This window comes from Chinchilla lanigera, unplaced genomic scaffold, assembly GCF_000276665.1.
Source record: "Chinchilla lanigera isolate Chin_1 unplaced genomic scaffold, ChiLan1.0 scaffold00013, whole genome shotgun sequence".
In the NCBI taxonomy this organism is placed as follows: domain Eukaryota; kingdom Metazoa; phylum Chordata; class Mammalia; order Rodentia; family Chinchillidae; genus Chinchilla; species Chinchilla lanigera.
This window is the reverse complement of record NW_004955414.1, coordinates 13,162,409-13,187,418: the sequence shown is the minus strand read 5'-3', so window position 1 is coordinate 13,187,418 and position 25,010 is coordinate 13,162,409. Positions and strand designations below refer to the sequence as shown.

Genomic DNA, 25,010 nt, shown 5'->3' with positions numbered 1-25,010 from the left:
ATTCAACTCCAACTTCATGACAGAGATTCAGGACTGAATCTGGGAGGGACAGGTCACACACATGCCCCTTCTCTTACCAACTGAGGGTCAGTGCATGTTGGGGACTGGGTGGGTGCTGGGGAGACAGAGGACTATCAACATCTCTTCCCTCGAGGTACTCAGAGTCCGGTGGCAAGGATGGACATTTTCAAAACAAGGCCAGCACAAAGGGATGTTTCCTTCATCTGAGCAGTTGTCTGCTGGTTCCTACCTCCCTCAGTTTGCCACAGGGTAGAATTTCAAGGCTAAAATGATAGCAGAAGCTTAGCCATATTTAATGGGAAGCTACTCTCAGTACTAAGGGCAAACTGCGAATGAGCGTGAAATGGCTTGACCATGACCACTGCTGTTTACATGGAGGAACCATAGTCTTGCAACGAGCACCAAAGTAAGAGATTTTCTTTAAAGCCCACTTTTCAAAGTGACTCCCAGCTGAGGACAGAAACATACATATTTCATATAGGTGAACTCTAAGCCACACAGAGCTTTTCGTTAGGGGAAACTCCATTCCCAAGAGTTCTGGTTGTGGACTTGTGTTTTTCTGGAGGTTTTACTTCCCTGTAGGGAACTTATCTAGGCTGTGTCACAGTGTTTCCAGTGCAAACTCAGGAAACACATTTTCCTGACCTGAGCCACCAAGCCTATCACGTGCTTTGGCACGCCGTGCTCACCTCAGGAGGAGACACATTCTGTGGTACATGTTGGTTAAAAAAAAGAGAAATTCTTTCAACAGAGGCCCAAGCTACCAAAACATACACAGGCTTCTGAGGCAGCCAGAGCTCTCTTCCACAAGGGACGATGATGGTGTTCAGACTCATCTAAAACACCAGGGCTTGCTCTTTGTGAGAGAAGAGGGCATCCTCAGAGGGCCTCAGCAACACCCCCAGCTGAGAGGTAGCACTGCTCACCCAGCCCTTTGCTGTGCTAGTTTTTCCCTCCTCAAGCCTTTGTCCTTTTTAAAAAAAAATTTCTGCCAGGGGTTGTTGGCTCCAAAAGCAGCAAAACAAAACAAAACGAAACAAACCCCAAATCAAACCCAAATAACAAATCAGTGAGTTGAACCAAGTGAGACCGTCAAGATAAGTAGGTGGGGGACAAGTGCCAAGTGGAAAGATGTTGTCTCCATGTGACTTGTCATCCAGGATTTCTGTCTCATCAGCCCCACCCCCCTGGTCTGGAAACGCAGCTGCAGGTCCACACATCGTTGCACAGATGGCAGGGGAAAGGCAGGCAGCCTCCCTGCCTGGCAGCTCATGCCTACTTCCTGCCAGCAAGCCCACTGGGGATGGCCTCCCCATGCTCCGGGTGGCATCTATAGCTCTCGGCAAGACACAGTCCCTTGCACACATCAGCCCCCAGAGCCCCCCAGTATTCTCCCACCGAGAGACAGTGCGGTGGGCAGAGCTTCTTACCAATGGCAGTGGTGAGAAAAGAAACCACTTCGGACTCCTTCCCATCATTGTAAAAGGCCAGGTGCCAAATTCCCGAATCCAGGTACTGGATGAAGCCGGTCTCATGGCTGGAGGGAGGTACGCCACCCCGAGACTGGCGCTGGGGTCCTTCCAGGCTCCGTGCCTCCTGGGTCAGGAGCCTCCTTCCATCTAGCAGCTCCACAAAGTCAAACTAAGGCATAAAGAGAGTATAATTAGTAGTGGATCTGCTCTAGCACACACCACATTCCTTCTTTGGGCTTGTCTTGGTGGAAGACAAGGAAACACAAGTTGAGAGAGGTAGGACAGGCTGAAGCCCCAGGAAAGCTGATCAATCAGTTCAAACTCCTTCCCAGAACCCATTTTTTTCATGATAATGTTCTCCCAACTCTCTTGTGAGGAGGGTATAATAATGGATTATTTTCTAATATGATTTGTCTTCATTTTTGTTGTATGCATGCTGAGCCTTTACCCAGACGTACATACCAGGACAACCATGCTTTTTCAATGGTGGGCCTGTGGTTAACAACACAGCTCCATGCAAGTTATGATAGGAACTTCAGGGGTCTAGAACTGGATTGGAGCACTGAACAAGACTGCAGTGTCCGTCATGAGCAGACAGAAATTTAATTTATACCTATTTGTCTTTTGTCAATGATCCTTTCTAAAGTCTTCAGTTTCAGGGAGCAATTTCAGGAGAAGTAAACTGGATTAGCCCAGAACTCTTATCAATAATTACATGCTGTGCCAAATAGAAATGCCAATTGATCTGAGACTGCTAGCGTGAGACTCCAGAGAAGTTTGTCAAACAGTTTTAACAGTGGGTAGGTGTTTAAATCCTACTGGCCTACTCTAAGTAGCAATCTAGCCTGATAGCTAATGAAAAAACAAAAAGATAGATTTATTTATTTTATGTCATGTAAAAACATGTAGGTGCAAGTGAAGACCAGCATGGTAGTTCTGCCACCAGCAGGGGCCCAGGCCCCTCTATCATTCTGTGGCTCCATCCTTAGCAAGTATATCCATCTAGCTATTAACCAGAACGTTGAATTGGCTAAGAGGGCCTGGAAGATAGCACGTGGCCTGGCTATGACCAATGATGCTTATGATTTAAATTATTGGCAAGACCTTGACTAAGGTCTTATCATTTATGACTAGTGGTATGTCAATCACCTTGGATAAGTATGCATGTATATATGTTTTTATGTATGTATATGTATGTATTTGTGCTGCTGGAGTGGAAAGTGGAGCCTCACACATGCTAAGCATATCCTCTCCCACTCAACTGCCCATCCACTTGGACAAATTCTTTGTGTTTTCTGGTACATATGTCTTGAGTAAAATGGGTAACAAGGAAGAACAGAAGGAATGCAAGAGACTAAAAGTAGCATTTATTTTGGGCGAGGTCCGACACTAGCTGCTTTATAAATGTTATTCTTTTTTCTTCACAATAACCCTGAAAATAGGTATAATTATCTTGATTTTGTAGGTTAGGAAATTTTCTCAGAAAGGGTGAGCAATAGATGTAAGGTTACACAGTTGATAATATGAGGATTCAAACTCAGTGCATGACTTTTCCCTAGATCACATTTCTGCAATAATTTAACTTAGGAGACTGAGTAATAGGAGCAAGCCTATTTAAGAAATTTCATAAAGCTCCTTTCTCTTAATGAGCCTTTGGGACTTCATCTTCCTTGTCTGAAAGGCAGGGTGTGAGAGGGGGGCAAATGACTGACCTATAAAACATGTGAAATTCCTTTCAGGCTCTAGGATCTGGGTTGGGCTTCTTGACTTGGGCTAAGAGATTTGAGCAGGAGTCCACAGAGGTCAGCAGGTATGTACGGTTCAGGTTACCTGAGTGTGTGAAGGAGGAAAGCCTTTTCTGCCATAAATGCCAACCAGTGCTGCCTTTCCCAGAGACACGTTGAACTTCAGATGCACAGGATGGTCTATGAACACCTGAGATCTCCAGAAGGTGCCAGGAGGAATCTTCTGGGAAGCCCGTCTCCCCACATCGATTTCTCCAGAGTCTATAAAACTGTCCTCTGGAAAGAAACTACTGGGTTTTCCTACCAAGACACAGAGAAGGGAAGACAAAAGCATCTCGGTTAGCACAACGGACACACAGACTTAGCGCCTGAACACGCAGGACTCCGCTCAGCCTCTCATTCCTCGGCAGTGTTCTGCAGCCAGCAGCCCCTCTCCCCCACCCTGGCCCACTTCCTCGCAGAGGAGTAAGAAGGTCCAGAGCTCTTTTTTTTTTTTTCCAGTGATGCTCAAATTGTTCTGTTAAAAATATGCATTCTTCAAAGCAAGATGGGTCCTCCCCAAGGGCCATCTGTTTACTCCATAATTCCACAGCTTGTTAAGATATATTTTGATCCTAAAAATAATCATTTGCAGTCACATGAGAATCACTTTGCGATTTTGTAAAAGTATGTGTAAGGAGCTGCATGGTAAAATGGGAAGGATAGAGGGAGTGAGGTGTTGTTATTGAATTTCCAGCTTGGAATGGTTCTCCCAGTGGCGAGAAGCAGGATGCCCATGGAGTAAGGTATTTTAAAAGCTTACTATTTTATGTATAAACTGGAGGCCAAATTCCAGCGCTGCGGCCAGATATGTGGATGAAGGTTTGTATTGGGAGCAGGGATATGGGTGAGGAAGATGAGGAGGGGGATTGTTCTATTCGGAGGAAATATGTCTGAAAAATGCCTCTTTGTCTTTGGATGGGGGTGGATATCATTTTTATGCTAACATGGGTAAAGTTGGAGGAATTTCTCAAATTTATACACAAAGTCCGTGCCATACTTGGAAATTAAACCTGACGCCCATGCCTGTGGCCAGCGTCCTCTTGGGGAGTCAGGAATGAGATCTCCTACCCATTTCTGCCACTAACCAGGAGACTGCTATTGGGGGGCACCACGGGGCCAGGAAGGAAGGTTGCTTATCAAACTTCCCTTCAGTAATTAAACACACTCATATGTGAAAGAGATAAACCCTAACTTCCAGACATCAGCCTTCTGAAGAGTGGGGAGGGAGCAGAGGAGACCGTGGAACATTAGGAAGGCCACCCTGGGAACCCGAAAGACCAAAGTCAAGTCAACAGCCATGTTGTTATCAGTAAGGACCCCCTGGGCATCCTGGCTCCAAGGCTTTTGTGTGTGGTTAAGAGATGCTGGAAGAGAACAAGAATTCATTTGTAAAGAAAACACATTTGTGGAACTTTTTATAAAAAGCATTTGGAGAATAAGAAATTAAAATGTCTTTTTTCCCTAGCTTTGTAAGACTCCTTACAAAGCACATTTGATGCTGAAATGGAGCTTGGCAGGGCATTGTTGTAGTCATAAAATATTTTACTGTTTTAAATAATAAAATTCAATTTAAATGTTAAACTTCTCCATATGTTATCATTCCCTTATAAACTCCTAGGCAGAAACATCAGGTTTTTAGCTTCAAACCGTTAAATGTTATTTTAATTAAAAATGTGCCAACAGAAAAGTTAAAATGCACGCTATCAATAAAAGTACCACTACTATTCTATCGTTAGCATGGGAAAGAGTTTGCACTTAATCCCTTCTGGAAGGAATGTGCCCCATACTTTTACATTGAAACTATAGACACACAAACCACCACACTATGAGGCTCAAACTTCAAAGACAGAAGCCAAATTCACAAGGCAGTAAGATGGGAGAGAATTGTTCACATTCTTCTTTATCTGATTTGTGGGTTTCTAGGACCACAACCCCTGTATGGCAGGTAGAAAATATGATACCTCCAGCTTTTAATTCTGCTAAGGAAAGAGAACTAGAACAGAGTATGAAATAAAACCAGGATGTGTTCTGAACCTTGTTCTCCTAGGAACTACAGAGAAAGAAGCACATGACTGCTAATTCCAAGAGCTCATTTCCTTGGTGAGTAGGTGAGAGTCAGAGCTGAGGGGATTTGAGAACTGTCTGTATTCAAACAGTTCCTATGTCTGAAAATAATGGGAAAATGCTCCCCCACTTTAGCACCCTGGTAGAGAAGTCTGCACAGTTCATTTTCATCTCTAGTGAGCATATTTTAGGAGACAGCTACGGTATCAGCTAAGTTCTATAACCTTACAGGCCAGAGGCCAAGCCCAAAGACTCCCTCTAGAGCTCTGCGGCCCAGAAGTGAAAATACATTGGCTTTTAGCCCACAGGAGGTGTCAAAAAGCGATTTCTCTTTTATAACACTTTCTTAGTATTTCAATCAGGTAGTCCACATCATTGGGAAACACTGTCTTTCCAGTGTACGCAATACAATAAAGATGATAAATTCTGGTCTGGGGCATACCCTTAGGAGGACCTTGAGTTTGTGAGGTTCTTGGTTCCCAATGGATTCCACACTGGGCCCATGATGGGGATGGGTGGGAGATGAGAGAGAGAACATCCTGCTAAACACATTTACTGGGTGGGAAAGATGCCTGAGATTGACTGGGCTGGAGGCTGCTGGTGTGAAAGGCCTCCCTTCATTCTTATATTTTAAAACCCTTACTACTTTCCTCTTTTCAGGTCCTGTACAATTATTTGACCTTAATTGTAGCCACCAAACATGAAAGATAGGATAAAATCTCCAACACAGAGCAAATTTGCCAATGATGGGGTAATGAGGGAGGGTACAGGACAGAGGACAGAGGAAGCTGGAGGAGAAAAGGGCTGTGTAAAAATTTGTATCTGTACCTATATTCAGGAAGATAATAACAACTTTTAGTACGAGGTACAGTAATTAAGGTAGAGTTAGCTGCATTAGTTACCATCTGATGAGTTCCAGCTATTAGCAGGTACTCTCATTTATATCAGCTCAGTTAATTCCCATAACACTTTTATAATCTATGTACTGAGGCTCAGAATGCATAAGAAGCCAGTCAGAGATAGAACCATTTGGGATCTCTCTTCATATATTAGAATATGACTTCTAGGAGGATTAAATTGGCAAATGATTAAAATTCTAAAATGACATTCTCAGTGATGGTGGGATGCACTGACCCTCCTTAAAGAGCAAGAGTCAGTGGAATTCACAGCCCTTGTAGGCTAAATATCAAGGCTTGACCAGGCCCATTTAAGAATGTCTGAGCATTCTAGACTTCAAGAAGTTGATCATTTTATGAATCAGGAACTTGCAGGCCCCAGAGTTGTCATGGTCTCAAGATGTTTACAAAAAATACACTATACTGTCACTGGGTGCTCCCAAAGCCTTAGAAAACAGCAGAAAGAGCTTAGCTCAGAATTAAGCACACCCCCCCCACACCCCCACAAGCATGATTAGGTTTCACAAGGCAGATGCCACCAGTAATAGTCCTTCACCCCATTTTTTTGGTAAGGTCAGACAGATCATGTCTATACAAAAAAATCCCTCAACAAATTGCTGAATGATTGGCTAGTTCAGTCCAACAGGTTTGGAAGGACTAAAATTCTACATGTTTCACAATCACAGTCCCCACTTTCTTGAATTGAGACCTATCTAGAAGGTTCTAAATTTTTAATCAACTAACAATCTTCCCCTCCCTCTACCTTTCTGATTCTTTTCAATGCAATAACTTGCACAAAGAATCCTTTAGTTTCCTTAGCAACTGTTTGAAATTTATTTGGTTATCAAAATAAGCTGTTCCGTTTTGGAGAGCCTAGCTGAGCCTGTGTGCAGCAATTTGTATGGTTCAAACTGATGGGCAATTTTGATTTCACTGCAGAAAGAAGAAAATGCTACCCCGAGTCCACCAATTCAACCATCAGAAATGCTTGTTTATTTAATACTTTTTCCCCCCTTCTCCATTAATGTATAACACAAGTTCTTGTGTTTTTGCTTTGAAAAGCTGCTGTATTTTGTTTCTGTTCTATGACAACCTTGAAAATATAATATGAATTGTAGTTTTCATGTTATTCTCAAAGATATGACAAACATTTACAATAGTAGGATTATCATATATTTAATTTATATGATTAAAAATATATGTGCTTTAAATATATTAAAAATATCCTAAATCTCAGGAGGCTATGTGGGGGGTAACTATTAATTAGTCTTGGGGCTGAGGACGTAGCTCAGTGGCACAAGTGCCTGCCTGGCAAGTGCAAGATCCCAAGTTCAATTCCTGGCACCCTCCAAAAAATAGTTAGTCTGAGCTTCTGGGATTTTAATAACTAAGCTGAAATAACTGGGGATTTGAGTGGACAAGAAGAGAGGAATGAGCATTTGTAAGCACTTCTTTGACAGTAGACTTTGGAAGGATAGGTATCATCCTTGTTCTACAGATGAGAAAGCTAAGGCAAAGGAGATGGAATAACTGGTGTGATTTACCAGAGCCAATAAAAGGCAGAGCCAAGAATCGAATCCTGGAGTGTCTCACTCCAAGGCACATTTACCTGTCTTTGTCACACATACTGCTTCCCCCATCACTATGGAGCCAAGGCTCAACTCTTAATTCTGGAATTACATCTCCTCCCTGATGCCTCCTGAAGAGACAAGAAATATGCACTTGCCTCAGGATAGAGACTTTCTCCCTTGTGACATGTTGAAGAATTAGAGTTTGTAACATCACAATTAAAAATATAAACCAAATAGACATTGGTTTGACCAGAGCCAAAAATAAAATAAAATAAAAAGAATAAAATAAAAATAAGAATCATGTGGTCTCACATAAATCATGTGGTTCTGTCTTTGAAGCTGATGTATCTTTTGTCACAGTAATTGCTTCTGATGCTGACCACTTTCCAGCACTGCATTGCATTTAAGGGATTTGTAAACAGGATTTCCATTTGCATCAGTAATGACAGATAATCCCTTTAAGCAAAAATACTCCAATTAAAATAAACCAATAAGCTGGTGCAATTTTATGTTGTTGTCTCTTATCTGCACCTCAAGCTCCTTACGAAAAACTAAACAAAACCTAAGCAACCCACAAACTAATTTCATTAGAGTGGGAGATTTCAGATAGATCCAACCCCTTCTTAAAGAATGTGTGTTAAGGATCATGAAAGGAAGAAAAGTACATTTTGCTAAATGAGACCCTTTACCAATTCCTTTAGGGTTAAACAGATTTGAAATCTATGTTTTCACAAGCTGATCTAAAAACAGTCTTTCCTGTACGCTGTTCACCTATGGCATCTGACACTGTACACTGATGCGAGTGTCACAACCCAACAGGCAGTACCATGGACAAGGCCATCTTGAAAAAGTCCTGAAGAGCCATCAGTTAATTATAAGATAATTCTATTGCTAATTTCATAGGTAGACTTTGTAAGCTGTGATGAACCTTACAGAGAATCTAGTTCAGTACCATTTAGAAGAAGAGGTACAGTGGAGCCTGGATTCATGAACTCAATTCGTTCCTGAGGGTTGGTTGTGACTTATATTGTTAATTGAAAGCTCAGGCTTTAAAGACTCTCTTTTGTATACATGCAGATTTTAATGTCCTTAGCGAGACACTGGTCCAGGATTTCTGAATTAACCCCATACAGGAAAGGATGCTCTAAGAATGTGTTCCTTCCAGAACTCTTTAAGGGTTAAATCTGTATCCGAGACCATCTGGAAACACAGGCGGCCAGCCTTCGGGTCAAAACTCAAGATCTTGGTCTTAAATTAATGCTAAAATTCCAGTCATAATGCAAGTTGTTCAGTTGTAACTCAAGAGTCCACTGTAAATGAATTCCAGAACATCTTTCAGAGGACTCGCTTGACCTTATGCCACGGGTCAGTGGTAACAGATGGACTTGAACTCAGCACTCCCAACTCCTAACTCAGACCTTTTACGATGGCACCATTCAGGCTACATCCCTCCATATCTTAGTAGGGGTAAAGAAAGCAGAAATTATTCAATGTTTTAAGCCTTAGAATCTTGACAAAGGAGAACACTAGCTTTGTCCCTCAAAATGGTGGGCAGAGGTTCTGGTTTGACTCTGGCAGTATCCTCACTTCTCATTTCCCTTAATGATGGCCCCAGGTAAAGAGCTGACTTTCAACTTCAGGATCATCATTTCAGAGGTCATAAGAAGATAATGCTTAGAGGCAGATCCTTGAAAGGCTGAAGAGGCTCAGAGGCTCCTACTCCACAGGTGACTGAGACGAGAGGAGAGAAGACGTATGCAGTTAAGGCTGTCAGCAGAGATGCCACTCTGCTGACTGAGAAGACACAGAGGGATGACGCAGGTTGCAGCAGACACAGAAGACAAGATGGCCACACTGTCCAGAATGGATACCAGACTGCCTGTGCCTCAGGTAGCTTTCCTAGTGCCAGTTTTCGTGATTTGGTGCCATTTTTGGCTGACAGTGAACGAATTTGTGTTGATAGCATGTTAGAAATACCCTTAAAAGTTCACAACATGGGTCTTGGATTCCCATTTATGAATGCCAAACCTCTAAATGCCATCACCACTTTTGTCACTGGAAGAAATTGTCTGCATCTCAGTGTGCAACAGGATCTAACATTTGCATCTCTGTCATGGCCCTGTAACTGCAGGCTGCTTCAGGCGGGAAAGTTCATGGAGTGAACAAGAGGCCCAGAGTCACAGGCCTGGGCTCACTTTCCAGTCTTCACCATTACTGGTGTGTGACTCTGGCCAATTCATTACTTGATGCAATTCTTAGTTTTTGTCTCTAGAATGGGCATAAATAATTATACTTACCTCACATTTCTGTGAGGATTCAATGTGAAATGAGCTATTCTTCTCAAGAAGCTGTGAAACAACCTGCTGTATAGACACTAATGATCACAGTTATTATTGCCGATGAGGGAACTAGAAGATAGGGAAATTAAGTGACTTGCTCTAGGTCACGTGAGTTGTACATGGGAGACTGGAAGTGTATTCAGTAGACCCCAAGGTCTAAACATCCTTCCATCATAGTAAATAATCTACACTCACCACACCTCAGTCCTGCAGATGCCCATTCGTCCTGTGAGGTTTCCCCAGAAAGGTACACCCTGACCCCACATGAAGATGGCCACCTCAGCAATGTGAGCACCCAGAATGCTTCCTGAGGCATGGGATGGGATACTGTTGCACACCATGAGATCTGCCCAAGCCCCACTCTGAGCTCACAATGACAAGAAACTGCAATGAAGACACAGGTAGATGTGCAACTGGCGTGGAGTGCAGAAGGATGGAGGAAGCGCCAGAGCATGGAGTTGTGAGCTAGGCACATGACGCACGTGATGGAGGTCTCCTTGGTTCAAAGGAGACACAGAGGACTCACAACACGGACAACGCAGCAACCCTACCTTCTGTGGCTCCTTTGCCTTTCCTGTCAGGGGTCTCTAAGCCAGTGCCCCCCGAGGGATACAGGGAGACGTCCGTTGGCACAGGCCAACTGCTGGCTGTGTCCTCCGTGATCTCATACATCTGCCCCTCCATCGGCTGCAGGTGCCAGTTTAGGCCAAACAGGTGCATGGCTGTGGTGAGCAATGAGAAAAGTCATCTTTTTCTGATGGAGGAGGAACTGCAACTCCCAAGCCATAAGGGAAGGGTAGGTGGGGTAGGGAATACAGACATTCAGTTCAGTTCAACTGCAGCCCCTGAAGAGAGCTCTTACAGAGCCAGGCCCTGCGTCTGGGCCTGGGGATACAAGGGGGTCAGAGCTGGGACTCTGTCCTCCAGGGGCTCACGGTCTGGTGGAGATGGGGGGGGGGGGGGGAGTGAAGGGAGGAGTTTCAGGAAGTCTTGGCCTTTTGCTTTGAAAGATAAATAACAATCTAGAGGGAAAATTGTAATTTGTGTCACCAACAGTTAATTTTCTTAATATAAAAAAGAGCTTCTACAAATAATGAGCAAAGTCGAACAACTCCATAGGAAACCAGGCACAGGATAAGAACAGACGGTTTACAGTGAGTAAGAAATACCAACGGTTCTTAATCATATGAAAAGACTTGACATCATGCATAGCAAAAGAAATTAAAGTTGAACTCTGAAATATTATTTTTCACATATGGTTTGGCAAAGATACAAAGGGATGAAAATATACTACACTGACAGAATGGGAAGTAAGTACTCTTAGACTTTGGCAGTGCGAGCATAAAATGACATTTGGTAAAAGCTATAAAATTTAAAATACATATACCTTTTACCCTGGGGCTTAAAGGTTCCAATTCTCGATATCTGTTCTCTAGGTATACTCAACACACATACTAAAGATGTACATAAGGCTATTCACCACAGCATAACTTGTAATAGCAGAATGCTTTAAAGCAGACCATTGATAAGGGGCTAAATAAGTTTCATCCACATACAACAAACAGTATAGAACCATAAGAAAGAGTGAGGAAACTCTTAATGTATTTCTCTTGAAGAAAAACTGTAATAGGCAAAAGAGTGTATTTAATATGCTACTTCTGGGTTTCAAAGGACAAGCCCCAGAGGAAGGGTTGGCTGGCCCCTAAGAGGTCATGGGAATGTAGAAGAGCTATAGAGCTAGAGAGGCCTGTGGTAATTACATTTTCTGAGAACTTACTGTCTGACAGGCAGTGTAATACATTGTCCACATTCTGTCTAATCCTCATAGCAATGTACTGGACTCAGTTGACAGAGGCAAACATTCAAAGGTTAAAGTTTCCAATGCATAAAAATGAACACTTCAGATGAAAGTGTTTATGACTGCTATTTGATCATTATACAATGTATATATGTACTGAATTAGAATACTGTACCCCATAAAGATGTAAAAGTATTATATTTCAATAAAAAATTAAACAAAAAACCTCAGATGGTGTGTTAAAATTATGGTAATTATAAAGCTATCATTTATGAGTACTTACCATGTACCAGGCATTGTTTTGAGTATTAAAAACAGTATTTCTTTTACCTCTCAACAATTCTAAAAGGTATTAACAAATCCACTTTACAGATGAAGAGACAAAGATACAAAACCAACTGACATATGCCAGGTTCAATGTTTGGCTACTGGTGGAGTCTAGACTAGAATCCAGATTGGTTCACATCTGGAGGACATGCATCATCTGTCTTTCCGGTCGGGAGACCCAAGTTCCACCTACATTGTAGAGGTTTCCCTCACCTTGCTACATCAGCGAGGCACGCATTACAGACATTCCCTCTACACATCAAAGAGCCTCCCTGGCTTCTAAAGTCTCTTTTTAGGCAATGATACAGAGCCTGGGAAGTAGAGGCAGCTATGATACCTGGCCCTAGGTTATGGAAGATGTCACAGATGGTTGTTTTGAGAGGTTTCCTTCAAGTCTCTCTCTCTCTCTCTCTCTCTCTCTCTCTCTCTCTCTCTCACACACACACACACACACACACACACACACATACACACACTCACAGCTGTAGAGGTGCCTGATACATTGAGCACAACTACTGACGTCAGGTCCAAACACAAGCCATTGAGGGGACACACATTCAGGCCATGCTACAGCAATGAGAATAACCCTTTGCTTTCTCTCTGGTTATTGTGGCACAGAACTAGAGGTAAAAAAGCTGATTTTGAATCCTATCGGCCTCTTCCTAGGTGCATTAATTTCACTGCAAATGCTCACAGTATCAAGGAGATACTATGTGGCATACTGCATTGCATACTACACATCTCTATGACAACTATATTTTCTAAACATTACATTTGTGCTGTTGACAATAATGACAGTAGGAGCTGACATTTACAGGGCATCTCTTTTTTTTTTTTTTTTGGTAGCGGGAATCAAACTCATGACCTTGCCCTTGCATTGAACTTTTTTAGATACTGGGTACTGTGTGAGGTACTTTACACTGTTCTCTACTTTCTCTGACTAGTTGATGATAATAAGAATAAAACAGTTAACTTGCCTGGAAGAAAGGAAACTGCTATTTCTAAGGTTGAATTAGCTCACATTTCTGCTTATCTTCTGACTGTTTTAATCTATAGATTGGCAATTCCAAGCTAATGGAGAACTTGTGTGAACTCTGACAACTCAATACATGCGGTAAAAGAAGCAGCACTTCTTTCTCCATTAGAATGAATGGTCTTGGGGCCGGGGATGTAGCTCAGCGGCATAAGCACCTGTCTGGTAAGCACAAGGTCCTGAGTTTGATTCCTGGTACCAAAAAAAAAAAAAAAAAAAAAAAAAAATGAATGGTTTCATCTAAGTGTGCAAAAGTGCTGTCTTGTTAAAAGGTCATGAGAATTAATGAATCCCATAATGAATGGATCTCTCACAGCTTTGTGAAGAGAAACATTTTTTATTGCCAAACTTTTTTCTTATTTTTAAGAAGATGCAGAAGTCCTTGGTTAAAAACAACAACGATCACTAAAACAAACCAAACCAAGCAAACAAAGAAAAAGCAAAAAAAACCACTGAGGGGAAAAATGTGTGGCAAGTGATGACAATCCCCAGGTCTGGAGTCCTGGGGGAAGGCAGCAGGGCAGGAGGTTCCAGCTGAGGAGGTGAATGCTGGCAGCCCTTTCTCTTTGCTTTGACCCCCGCAACCCATGTGGGCCCACAGAGATGTGGAGCTGGTGAGTTGTCACTGTGACTTGTGAAAGAGGCTCTCCAGAAAGCCACCCTGGGGATCAAAGCTCTGTATCCAGCTCTGAGACGTCCAGAAGTCACTTTAGAGGCTGGTGGGTAGGGAAGTGACTCTGGGGTCACCAAGTCTGGGCTGAGAAACGGCTGATGTGAACAGACACGAGCTGGATGAGGTAGAGATTCAGAGATGTGGAATTTGGCTGGTTATATCATCTTAAACCCCAAACAAAAGGAACCTTCATTCTGTGATCTAGGCTGTTAAATGTAAGTCATGCTAGTGACCCCTCCATTCTTCCACCTTATTGCATGGCCAGTGGTTGGTTTCACATTCTTGGGTGATGGGGTGTGTATGTGGCAGGGGGAAGAGGACAGGAAGTAGTTTGCTCTGCTGTCTCCTCTCCGCAAAGGATGTGCAATCTCAGCCAGACTCAGTCCTTAGAACAGCAAGCTCAGGGGACCACCCTCTCCTTTAGAGTCCTCTAAATAACAACAGTAACACAAAAATTGGCATCACTTGAATGCAAAGTTCATGCCAAATGGTTCAATTGTATCCTCATATAAAGGTAGGTGGAAAAACCAATGAGGAATATGTGTAATGGAACTGGAATAGAAATTTTGCTATACCAATATATTCTGATTTATTCAGAGAGGTAAAGTAAGCTACCCAAGACCCCGGAGCTGGAATACCAAACTCAAGGAGCCTGTGTTCCCAAACCACACTTCTCTTTTCCACATTTTGCTTTAATTAGAAACAAAATACAGGCAGCAACATAAAGCTACCGGCAAGTAAAGGCTGAAATAAGTATTTGGGGAAGAGGGAGGTGATACTGATTATAAATATTCCCTGGCCCACAGCAGCCATCACTCAAAGCTGTGTAAAGCAGGATATGCATGTCAGCTAAAAGATCTGGAGGTAACAGCCATGGATCAAAATAAGAAAAAGAAAAAGCTAAGAAAATAAAAATGCTAAGAAATATCAGTGGTTCTCCTTGGCCAGCTAAGGATGGACCAGACCACTGAAACAAGGTAAATTATAATTACTATATTCTTCCTTCTCTGAAGAATTGATGGTAGCCACCCACCACCCACTACATCAGGATTATATAAATTTCACCCTGTAGTGTGAATTTTTAACTACAGTGCAAACCTCTGCTCCAGTACACTGAAAGTGACCTAGATAAGAAACTTGATACTGGCTTTCCCGGCAACTAGTTTGTAATTCAATGAAAGGTGAAAAAAATGCTAAAGAGTTCAGGAAAAGGGTGAGGAGAGGTAGCGGTTCACAGGATCACCCACATTGAAATGTTAATGATTTCAAAAAGCCCAGAGCCAGGGTGGGGGGAAGTTCTGATTCCCTTGGCTCTGGTCAATCTGATCCAAGGCTGACATTTACCGGTTGCCTTTTCCTGCCCAGGGAGACAGGAGAGATGGCTCAGAAAGTGCAAGCTCCATCTTGACATTTTGAAGAAAGGCTCCATAGACTTTCAGACACTGAAGGTCCCCACAGCACCCGGCCAGCAGGAGGCAATTAGCAAAGTCATTATGTAGGTGTCGCCTATGTGAGAACAGGAGAGTTCCTGCTGCTGTCATGGTGCATATTTCCAGAAACTGAACGTAGGAACCAACTTGCATTGGTAGCAGGCAGCTTCAGGGAGTGACTAGAGACGGCTGCACCCCACAGGGAACTGTTGATCCAAGTGGTACTTTTGTTTGCAAAAGGCGGTGGGAACCAGGCCGACCACATAGCTACCTGTTTTTTTGTTTTATAGTAGTGCTCAGATTTGGGGGTTGATTTGTTTTTAAACAAAGTTATTTTTATAAAATTGAAGGCCCTAGAGTCCTTTGCATTACGATCTTTTAATGGGGAAAACAAAAAGGCAAAACAATGCGAACAACAGGCTTTACTTTACTAGGTTATATTCCTGCTTTTGCTACAAAGCCACAACATTCAAAAAATCCTAAGCCAAAAGCTATGGACACAGATCTAGCTAAGTGCAATGTAAAAAGAAAAGAAATGGAAGCAACCTGGATGTCTACAAATAGAAGAACGACTTAGAGCTAAATTATTGTACAGGTACTAGATGGAATACACGGCGATCATTACCAAAAATAACTATGACAACCAGCAATGAGGGAAATGCTTAAGCTACGTTAAGGGGGGAGCAGAAGTAGGACATAAAATTGGTTGTTTTCCTGACAGCATTTCTGTAAAACTAGGTATGCATATGGAAAAAAAATTGTAAAGAAATACATAAAAATGACACTAGGCTTTGAATTACAGTGGTTGGATTATGAATAAATTTTGTCTCTAGCCCCAGGATGCACTTTAGCACTGTTTTACATTAAAAAGGAAGTTGTACAGTTAAGTCTCAGGTGGGATAGGTAGATGAAAAGGATGACAGAAAAGGGATGAGATCCTGACTTGGAGCATCTGCCCTGTTAGACACTAGGACAGTAGGCATGTGGCAGTTAGATGTGCTTTCTCATTCCCCTGTTAGGTAACCCTCAAAAATCTGGTAAACCTTGAGTGAAGAAACTGAAGGCTCAGAGCTCCATGACTTGCCCAAAGAATCAAAGATAGGAAGTGAAGACCCAAACTCAGATCTGAGTGATACCAAAGTCCAGGTTCTCCTCCTGCTACATCACACCACTGATGAGTTACCATGGCTAAAATTAAATTAAAATTTAAAAATTAAGGGAAAGCCACTGCTGACAGTTTAGCTAGATGCTACAAAGGTCTTTCTGGTCAGAGATAAAATAGAGCCTCTCCATCTTTTCATATCCTGACTGTGCTATAAATACAAATAAACAACGTGTCCATAGGCAGAATCAGTTTGCAGGAAGGGGTCTACTCAAAACCCTCAGAGCACATCACTGGCTAGCTTCCTGGCACTCAGCAAAGTTCTTAGCTTCTCTGACTTTCAGTTTCTTCATCTGTAAAATGAAGATAGTAATGACTTCAATGGATTAAATGAGATAACATGTCATTTGCTTACTGATGCCTCATACATACCATAGTAGGAGATCAATAAATGGCAACTGTCAACATCACTGTCATTATTACCAATTTCTCTAATTCCTGCATCCACTGAAAAATGTGCTTAAGCCCATTCAGTTATATCACCTTTTTCTTCTTTTTCTATACTTGTAATTCTTCTGCAGCAGCACACTTCTTTAAGCTGAGGATGCTCTCCTATTCCTGTGAATTGACAGACTTTGGGTACAGGAAGAAGAGATATTTACCCAGTAGATAAAACAGCTTTGAAAAGTGGAATGACTATAAAGGAGCCTGACAGGATCCCACTGGTGACTACGTGGGGCTAATTTTAAGTCAAGGAAATACATTGCTTTTCCTCTGTCTCTGGATAAACTTGACTGCCACGATCAGGGCTACTGTCTCTCATTCCCAAGTGAAGTGTTTTCTGGAGAGTGGACTCTGGCACCATTAGTCGTGTTTCTGCACCACGGCAGGTTGTGGGCAAGGAGCATTTCAGCAGGGATTTGCAGGCAGCTGCTCAGTGTGTCTGTATGTCCACGTGGAGTGGGTCAGGAGTCAGAGGATAAACAGTGGGAAATGGGTGCATCGCAGTTATTATGGAGGAGAAATATCAATTTAACTGGAGGACAATAACAATTGGTAACAGGGGCTGGGGATATAGCTCAGTGGCACAAGCGCATGCCTGGCAAGCGCAAGGTCCTGAGTTCAATTCCCAATTTAAAAAAAAGAACAACTGGTAACAAAGTAAACTGCAGGGGAACAGGAGCTGCAGGACAATAATTTGTACAGAATAAACAGTTATTGCGGTAATAGAATAGGAATATTGTCTTTGTTGGGTTTTTTTGTTTTTTTTTTTTTTTGTTTGTTTTTCTCCGGTACCGGGAACCGAACTCACGACCTTGCGCATGCCAGGCAGGCGCTTTTGCCGCTGAGCTAAATCCCCAGCCCCCTTTGTTGGGTACCTTTCATGCAGCAGGTTCTACCAAGACCTCCCTGTACATCACTAACTTAGGGCTTGGCCACCTTATCCCACCCTTTATGGCAACCTCAGACTAATCCTCTAATCTCTGCCTGCTGGACTCTCAACTTTGTACCAATTCCAGAGTAAGGAAAATGGCACAGGAGCACAGTGCTTATGAGCACGGCCTCTGTAGCCAGACAGACCCATGCTGGTTCTAATGTCCCAGTTGTGTGACTGTTTTACTCTGCTTACTCATCGGTACAATGGTGACAATATGCCTACCTCCAAGGAGAGGACAGGTGGTGACATGTTTCATGAGCTGACCACAATGCTTTCTATTTACTGAAGTGTTACACCGCCATATGGTGGCCTTCTTTGTGGGTATCACCATCATTGTGATCATCTTTATGTTGTATCAAGGCTCTTACTGAGACAGTGAAGTCAGGACCTAACAGTACTGGAGGAATAGAGGAGCCTTGCTTTTGGTCTAGTGCTGCATGGATGACACAACTCCCCTACAGCACAGGTGAGGAGACCCAGGTTTGATCAATACATTTGTGTGGGTCTGAGCTGAGCCCACATCTTCAGACTCCTAGTTCTGAGCTCTTTCAACTAAATGATCCTGTTCCTAAGTCACAGCAGAAAAACCTATAAGAGCAGGAAAGCCAAGCTCTTCTCTTGCTCTTCCATCATGCGTAGCTTCCCAGTGGAGGGAGTCAGTATCAGGGGCCTGCAGTAAGGGAAATGAACCCACGGGTCAGAGGTTCCCCCAACACCTGGTCCAGGGGAGTGAAGAAGAAAAAGAGAAAAGGGAGAACATTAACAGCTTTCACTTAAAATTTTGTCCTGTGCATGATAAAATGCTGGAAAAGTCATATTCATTATCTCACTTAAACAGCTCTTGAAGGTAGATACTATTATTACCTCCATTTTTAAGATTAGGTATCTCAGAAGAGAGCTACAAAGTAGATACTAGTTATCTAATTCTGTATCTCAAGAAAACCAAGGCTCCAGAATGCTCTACATTAGCACCATTCATCGTATTGCAATAATCCCATACCAGGTTCCAGCAGCTCCATACCCTAGGCTCCTCTTACAATGTTGCCGCAGAAGCATGGAACAGGCATCCACTGATCGGAACAAGAGTGGTTTCTGTACAGTGCAAATGGAGCAAACATTCAGGGAGTGACCCTACAAAAGGGACTTACTTAAATCTAATGGATGCTCACTATCTGCTGTTTTTATTTTTATTTTTTGGCAGTACCAAGGATTGAACCCAGGGCGTTCATGGGAAGCTACATCTCCAGCACTTTAAATTTTTGTTCTGAGACAGGGTCTTGCTAAGTGGCTAATTTGCCCACGAGGGGCTTCTACCATCTGTTCTACATTTGCAAGGCTTCACTAGTGGTCCACAGATTAGAGACCCAAGGGCCTGTTTCAGCTGCTCTGCTGTGGGAAGCCGTTCAGCACCACCTTCAGGCCGCACAACACACAGTGCTGGGTCTTGGGGAGGGACTGTCACTTCCCTAGCAGAGGTAATGCTGGCATAAAGCTCTGCCACAGTTAGATTCCTTTCTTTGTGGCACTTGTATGGAAGTGTCAACACTAATCACAGGGCTATCTAAGGCAAGTGATGGCGAACATTTCAGCTTTCAGTGATAACAAACAGTCCACGGTGGCATGCATGCTGTAGGTTCACCAGCACTGGTCTAAGGCATTTCTGTACAAAGACGTTCTGACTGAACCAAGATCAGCTTCTCTCTACAGCACACCCTCTCCTCCTTCACCTGTATCAAAAATCAGCTGAGGCACAAGAAGAGCATGGGGTGGGTTAGTCTCCAGAGCTCATAGAAGAAAAAGATGCTCGCTGCTATATTCCATTCCCATAGCTACTAGAATACATTCTATTGCTCAGTCCCACAGAGCAACATGTCCATTTCCTGATTTCCTTTGGCACACCAACCACGGAACTGATTTTTTCCCATAATCAACAAGAACTAGGAGGTGGTCTCCACTATTCTTCAGATGGAGTTTTAATCTGTGTGTACATTATTAGGGTAGGCCTTTTCCCCCTGGAACATTTACTTCAGTGAAAGGAATGAGGGCAGACAGCACAACGTGGAGCCTGTCACTGGATTAGTAACTCGGGATAATATTTCTCCATAATGAGAAGCATTTTGGAAGACTGCATTAAAATCTCACAGGGCAGAGTGTTTGATTTCCCTCCTTATGTCCCTACAGCTCCCCAGGATCCTCCTCCTTCAGTCATTTTCAGTCCTTTGGGACAGCATGGTGCCTCCTTGCCTCCCTGCTCTTATTTGTGCCCAGAGCCAGGTGCTCAAGAGATGTGAGTGCCCTGATATTCTCCATTGGTCAAACTGTATGGTTAATGTTTAAATGTTGAAAAATTTATTATAGTAAAAGACACATGGGTATTAATTCCCCTCAAAACATCCACCCCTTGCTGTGAGCACACTTATCTCAATCTTTGCCACTTTCTGAAGCAGTTCTGGAAGTCCTCTTCTGTGACTGTCTTTACAAAGTATGATTGAAGATACAATGAACGCTGCTGTCAAGTGCCATCCACAGAAAGGCAGGCTCGTAAAAGCATCATGGTGTGTCCTCGTCCACCTCATTCATCAGACCTGGCACCGTGCGACTTCTAGCTTTTCCTGAAAGTCAAATGACTATGAAGGATAAACACTTCCAATTGATTCAGGATGTGAAGGCAGGCATGACAGCACAAAGGAAGACATAAAATAAGACTTCTAGAACTGCTTCAGAAAGTGGCAAAAACAATGGGATAAGTGTGTTTGAAGTAAGGGAGGGTATTGTGAGTGGGATTAATAGCAATGTGTCTTTTACTGTAATGATTTTTTTTCTAATTTAAACATTCACCACATTTTTGGGTAATACCTTGTATATTCATCCAGCTCTTTGGTTAGGAAATATAAAGCAGTATCAAATTCCAGGCACCATGGTGATGACAGTGATTGTGATAATAACAATACACAAGAGCCATGTCATTAACTGGAAGTCGGACTGTGCCGAGCCTGTGCTGAGTGCTTATGAACAGTGTAACTGAATCCTCCCAAAACTCTGAGGTAGGTATTAGTATTACCTGCATTTGCAAGATGAGGAAACAGAGGCTTAAAGAGGTCCAACCACTTGTTCCAGGTTTCCATTCAATGAGAAAGAAATAACATTCAGATATGAGTCAAATACAGACTGACCTGAATGTGTCCCTTACCACCCTACTATAGTGCTTTGTATGTGTGTGTGCATGTGTGTGTGTAAATCACAAAGATGGGAAAAATAGCCCAGTGTGATCCTTACATGATCCTTTCTTACTGCTCAAATTTTCTTGGCAACATTTCCCTGGAAACAGGCACCTGTAATATCTCTTCAGAACAGCCATGACTGTAAAAGAGCATTTTCAGTGCTCATCAGGCACAGTATCTGAGGGTCCACGCTACTTCTTCCCACTCAGGAGTCTCGTAGTGTGGCCTTCTTATACCTTGGTACACCTGCGTGTCTAGTTGTCATGCTTTTGCCCTTACAGTGCTCTCTGCCTGGAATGGCCACTAGCTTCTTGTTTTTAAAGAAGACAGCTCCATCTTTCAAGGTCTGCTTCAAATACTACCTCTCCTGTAAAGACTCCTGCCACACTCCCAGGGGACTGTGACCTCTGCTCTGAGCCCTTCCCATTATTTCACACCTCTCCCAAAAGCACTGTTCTGATGGCCTGTCTACTTGTGCTTCCTCCCTTGCCCTACCAGGTACTTAGTGGAGCAGTGCTGGAGAAAGAGAGAGAGAGATAGAGAGAGAGAAAGAGAGAGAGAGAGAGAGAGACAGAGACAGAGACAGAGACACAGAGAGAGAGATGGAGAAGAGAGAGAACACCAGATGCCCACCTCTGGCCCTTACTAGCTTATATCAGCTGATAAATCACTTAATCTATGTGACCCTCAGTTTTTTCATCTGTGCAAATAGAAAAAATATAAAACTATCTCTCAGATCCTTGTACAGATCAAATTTAATGAAAGTTTTTTATACATTATAAAGTGTACTAAAAATGTAAGTCAGTATTATTATATTGCTTAATAGTTAATGAATGGAAGAACACTTGAATGTTTTAATTTAATCCAGTCTGTGTGATAGACAAACAAATGCAAACATGTATGTGACACCATCAACACTGTCTCAGAGCTACACAATTAGGTGTATGTACAGTACTACTTTTTCTTGTTTTGTTTTTTTTGTTTTTCTTCTGGTACCAGGAATAGAACTCATGACCTTGTGCTTGTCAGGCAGGTGCTATGCCGCTGAGCTAAATCCCCAGCCACTGTACAGTACTACTTAATGGACCTAATGCGTTGCAGAAAAGTTAGGGGACATAAATAAGTTGCAATTTTCCAGTTTTCAGGAAAAGAAAAATGCTACTTATCACCAAATTTTCATTTAAAGGCTTACTACCCTGTACTGCATCTCCTTCCAAATACCTTTTCTGCATGAACAGTTGGGTGGTGTCATGCATGTGTCGAAAACTCAGAGACATACAGAGGCTCAGATGCACAAGGAGGGTGAGGAACTTGTCTTCCTGTAGAATTCACAGGTGGGCAGAATGGTAAAATTTGGGACCATGTGATAAAATGAGGGCCACAGCAAAATGAATGACCCTGGCATTTTTTTTCTCTTTCTCTACTACAGGCTGTGAACAAAATCTAACTCCAGGCTCAAGGGCACAATAAATCTAGCTGCCTGCCACACACCAGCAGGAAAGTCCTCTCCAAAGTGAAATGTTAGTTGGTGACAGCCCACTTGTACTGGGCAAAGCCTGGAGAACAGCAGAATCAGAGTCTATGAGATTCTAGTGCTCAGGAAGTAGTGGATCTCAAGGTCTCTTGATATCACCCAGTTCCCCTGTGTGCTGACTCACTTTCGGTGCAAACCACAGCCATAGTCAAGCACAGTGCCCAGCACAGGGCAGGTGGGTGTTACTTTGTCTTCCGTAAGAAAGTCAGTCTGTTTTTGTTTCCAGCATGGAGCTCTTTGAGCCTCTCAGAAGTTCAGATGAAGAGACGAGCCCTGGGTTCTCTTGTCTCCAGCTATAGCAGGTGCAGGGTTCAGTGGGAAGAGAACAGGCTGTGCGGTGAATGCTGGCTCTCTTCCTCACAAGTGACGTGGCTTAGGACAAATGACTTTACCTTCTTGCACCTCAGTTTCTCATCCTTAAAAATGAAGGTAAAAATAACCCAGTGCACATGACTGGCAAATGGCAAATAATTACTGGATAAGTTAAGATCATTGTTGAAATTAAATGAGTGGACACAGGTAACACCTGGGGCAGTGCCTGCCTGGCAGGTGGTTCACTCTCAATTTGTGTGAGCTGCTGTTACTTCTGGTTAGACCTGCTGTGGGTGGCTGACACAGGGCAGAGGAAAGCCTCAAACAAGACAGCAAAGCCCCTACTTTGCTCTGAGCCTCAGGCTTGGGACAAAACAACACTTGAAAGCAGCATGGTCTGTATGGATTCAGAAAATCTGGTTCCTAGGTCCTGCTCGACTACCTATCAGCCATTCTGTTTGCACAAATTATTCAGCACTGTGAGCCTCCATTTCCGCCAGTGGAAATGCAGTTAATAATTCTATTTAGTGTACAGACTGCTAGAGAGGATTGATTGATATGAAAGGCCTCACACAAAGGTGACAATTTATGATGCCCTTGCCTAGTGTAGCCTCTTTTATAAGAGGGTGGGCGGCCAGGGTCCATCATAATCTTTGGGATTTCTGTAATTCTACATCCAAAGGCTTTAGTAAAATAGACACCGAGGCCCAGAAAGGGTAAAACGCACACACAAAAAATACTTTAATGATCATTCATGCTAACAGGGCTCCAAATTGCCAACATTTGTGTCACCCTCTGCCATCGTGTAGGTGGCTCCATCTTGCAGAAAGCCAGTCTGCTCCTCTTTCAATATTTTACCTGATTTAAAGGCTCCATGTCTTGTGAAGTTTTATCTGATCGTCCTGGTTAGAATGAATTGCTGTGTCCGGTTTAAATCAGGGAGCATACTTCCACCAACTGGATAGAACTGCTGGGAGCTCCTTACAATATGGCTGTCCAGGAACCTCTGGATGACTCAAAGGTAGGGGTGTGCTCAGGATGCAATCCATCAGACAGGCTCAGGAAATGGTGCCCCCATTTCAAACCTGAGCATGGAGAAGCAACCTCTCCCTGATCCCGATTACACGGATGTCTGCATAGAGGGAGGGCCTCTGCTGCTGAACCTGAGAAGTTTTTAAACCGCTGGGGATGCAGCTGCATGCATTCAATGCCAACTATAGGCCACTGACTGGACTCCATGGAACCTCTGCAGATGTTCCCTCACGGAAGCCTCAAAGGGCCACCTAGATATTAACTGACACTTTACCAATAAGGAAATCAAGACTGAGACAAATGAAAAACCCCACATGCACTGGGGCTGGAGCGCACGTCTAACTTGGCTTCAAGTCTGCGGATTGCTGTCCTTACAAGGAAGAAGCTGTTTAGTAATGGTTTTGTTGTTTAATGGAAAGGAGGAAGCCCTGAGTGGAAGAAAAAAAGTATTGTGTTTTTCATAACCATGTCTTCTCTCACTGGGCCCTCTCTCACTTCCTACAATGAACAGTAGCTGAGCTCTGCATGCCCACCTCTGTCCCAGGCCCTGGTGCCCTAAGTATGGCCGTGTCTGCACCAACTTCCCCTCCACAAATGTTAGGTATTTACAGTGCAAAGGAACAGCCACAGGGAACCCGTCTCTCTCTCTCTTTCTCTCTCTCTCTCTCTTTCCCTCTCTCTCTTCACGTAAGTGCAATTAAATTATGTTATTGCACAGTAATTACTCTGGGATAAAAATAAGACTTGGGGGATAAATTCTTTCCAGGGGTGCTAAAAATCTGTAAAATCAACTCCGTCAGGGTAAAGTTGTAGAAGGATCACCTTAGATAACAGCTGCAGCTACTTCCTGGCCCTCCTAGCCTATGCAGCCTTCCAGGGTCTTTGAAACAGCTCCCGGGCAAGGCCTGGAAGCCCTGGGAGAGGGAATTGTCCCCTGAAGCCTCTGCTGTAGTATACGAC

At 43.1% G+C, this 25,010-nt stretch overlaps 1 protein-coding gene across 8 annotated transcripts in view; it reads right to left on the bottom strand.

Annotated features, from left to right (window-relative positions):
* Positions 1-25,010, bottom strand: part of Tenm4 (teneurin transmembrane protein 4) — a 715,396-nt gene that overhangs the window by 177,105 nt on the left and 513,281 nt on the right. For 7 of the 8 annotated variants that reach the window (XM_013511959.1, XM_013511956.1, XM_013511957.1 and 4 more), the window contains 3 exons: positions 10,702-10,872; positions 3,324-3,538; positions 1,452-1,662 (listed from right to left, as the gene is read on the bottom strand). In XM_013511959.1, the coding sequence (XP_013367413.1) occupies positions 1,452-1,662; positions 3,324-3,538; positions 10,702-10,872 (597 nt within the window). The remainder of the gene's footprint in view (positions 1-1,451; positions 1,663-3,323; positions 3,539-10,701; positions 10,873-25,010) is intronic. The other variant, XM_013511958.1, reaches the window with a different exon arrangement.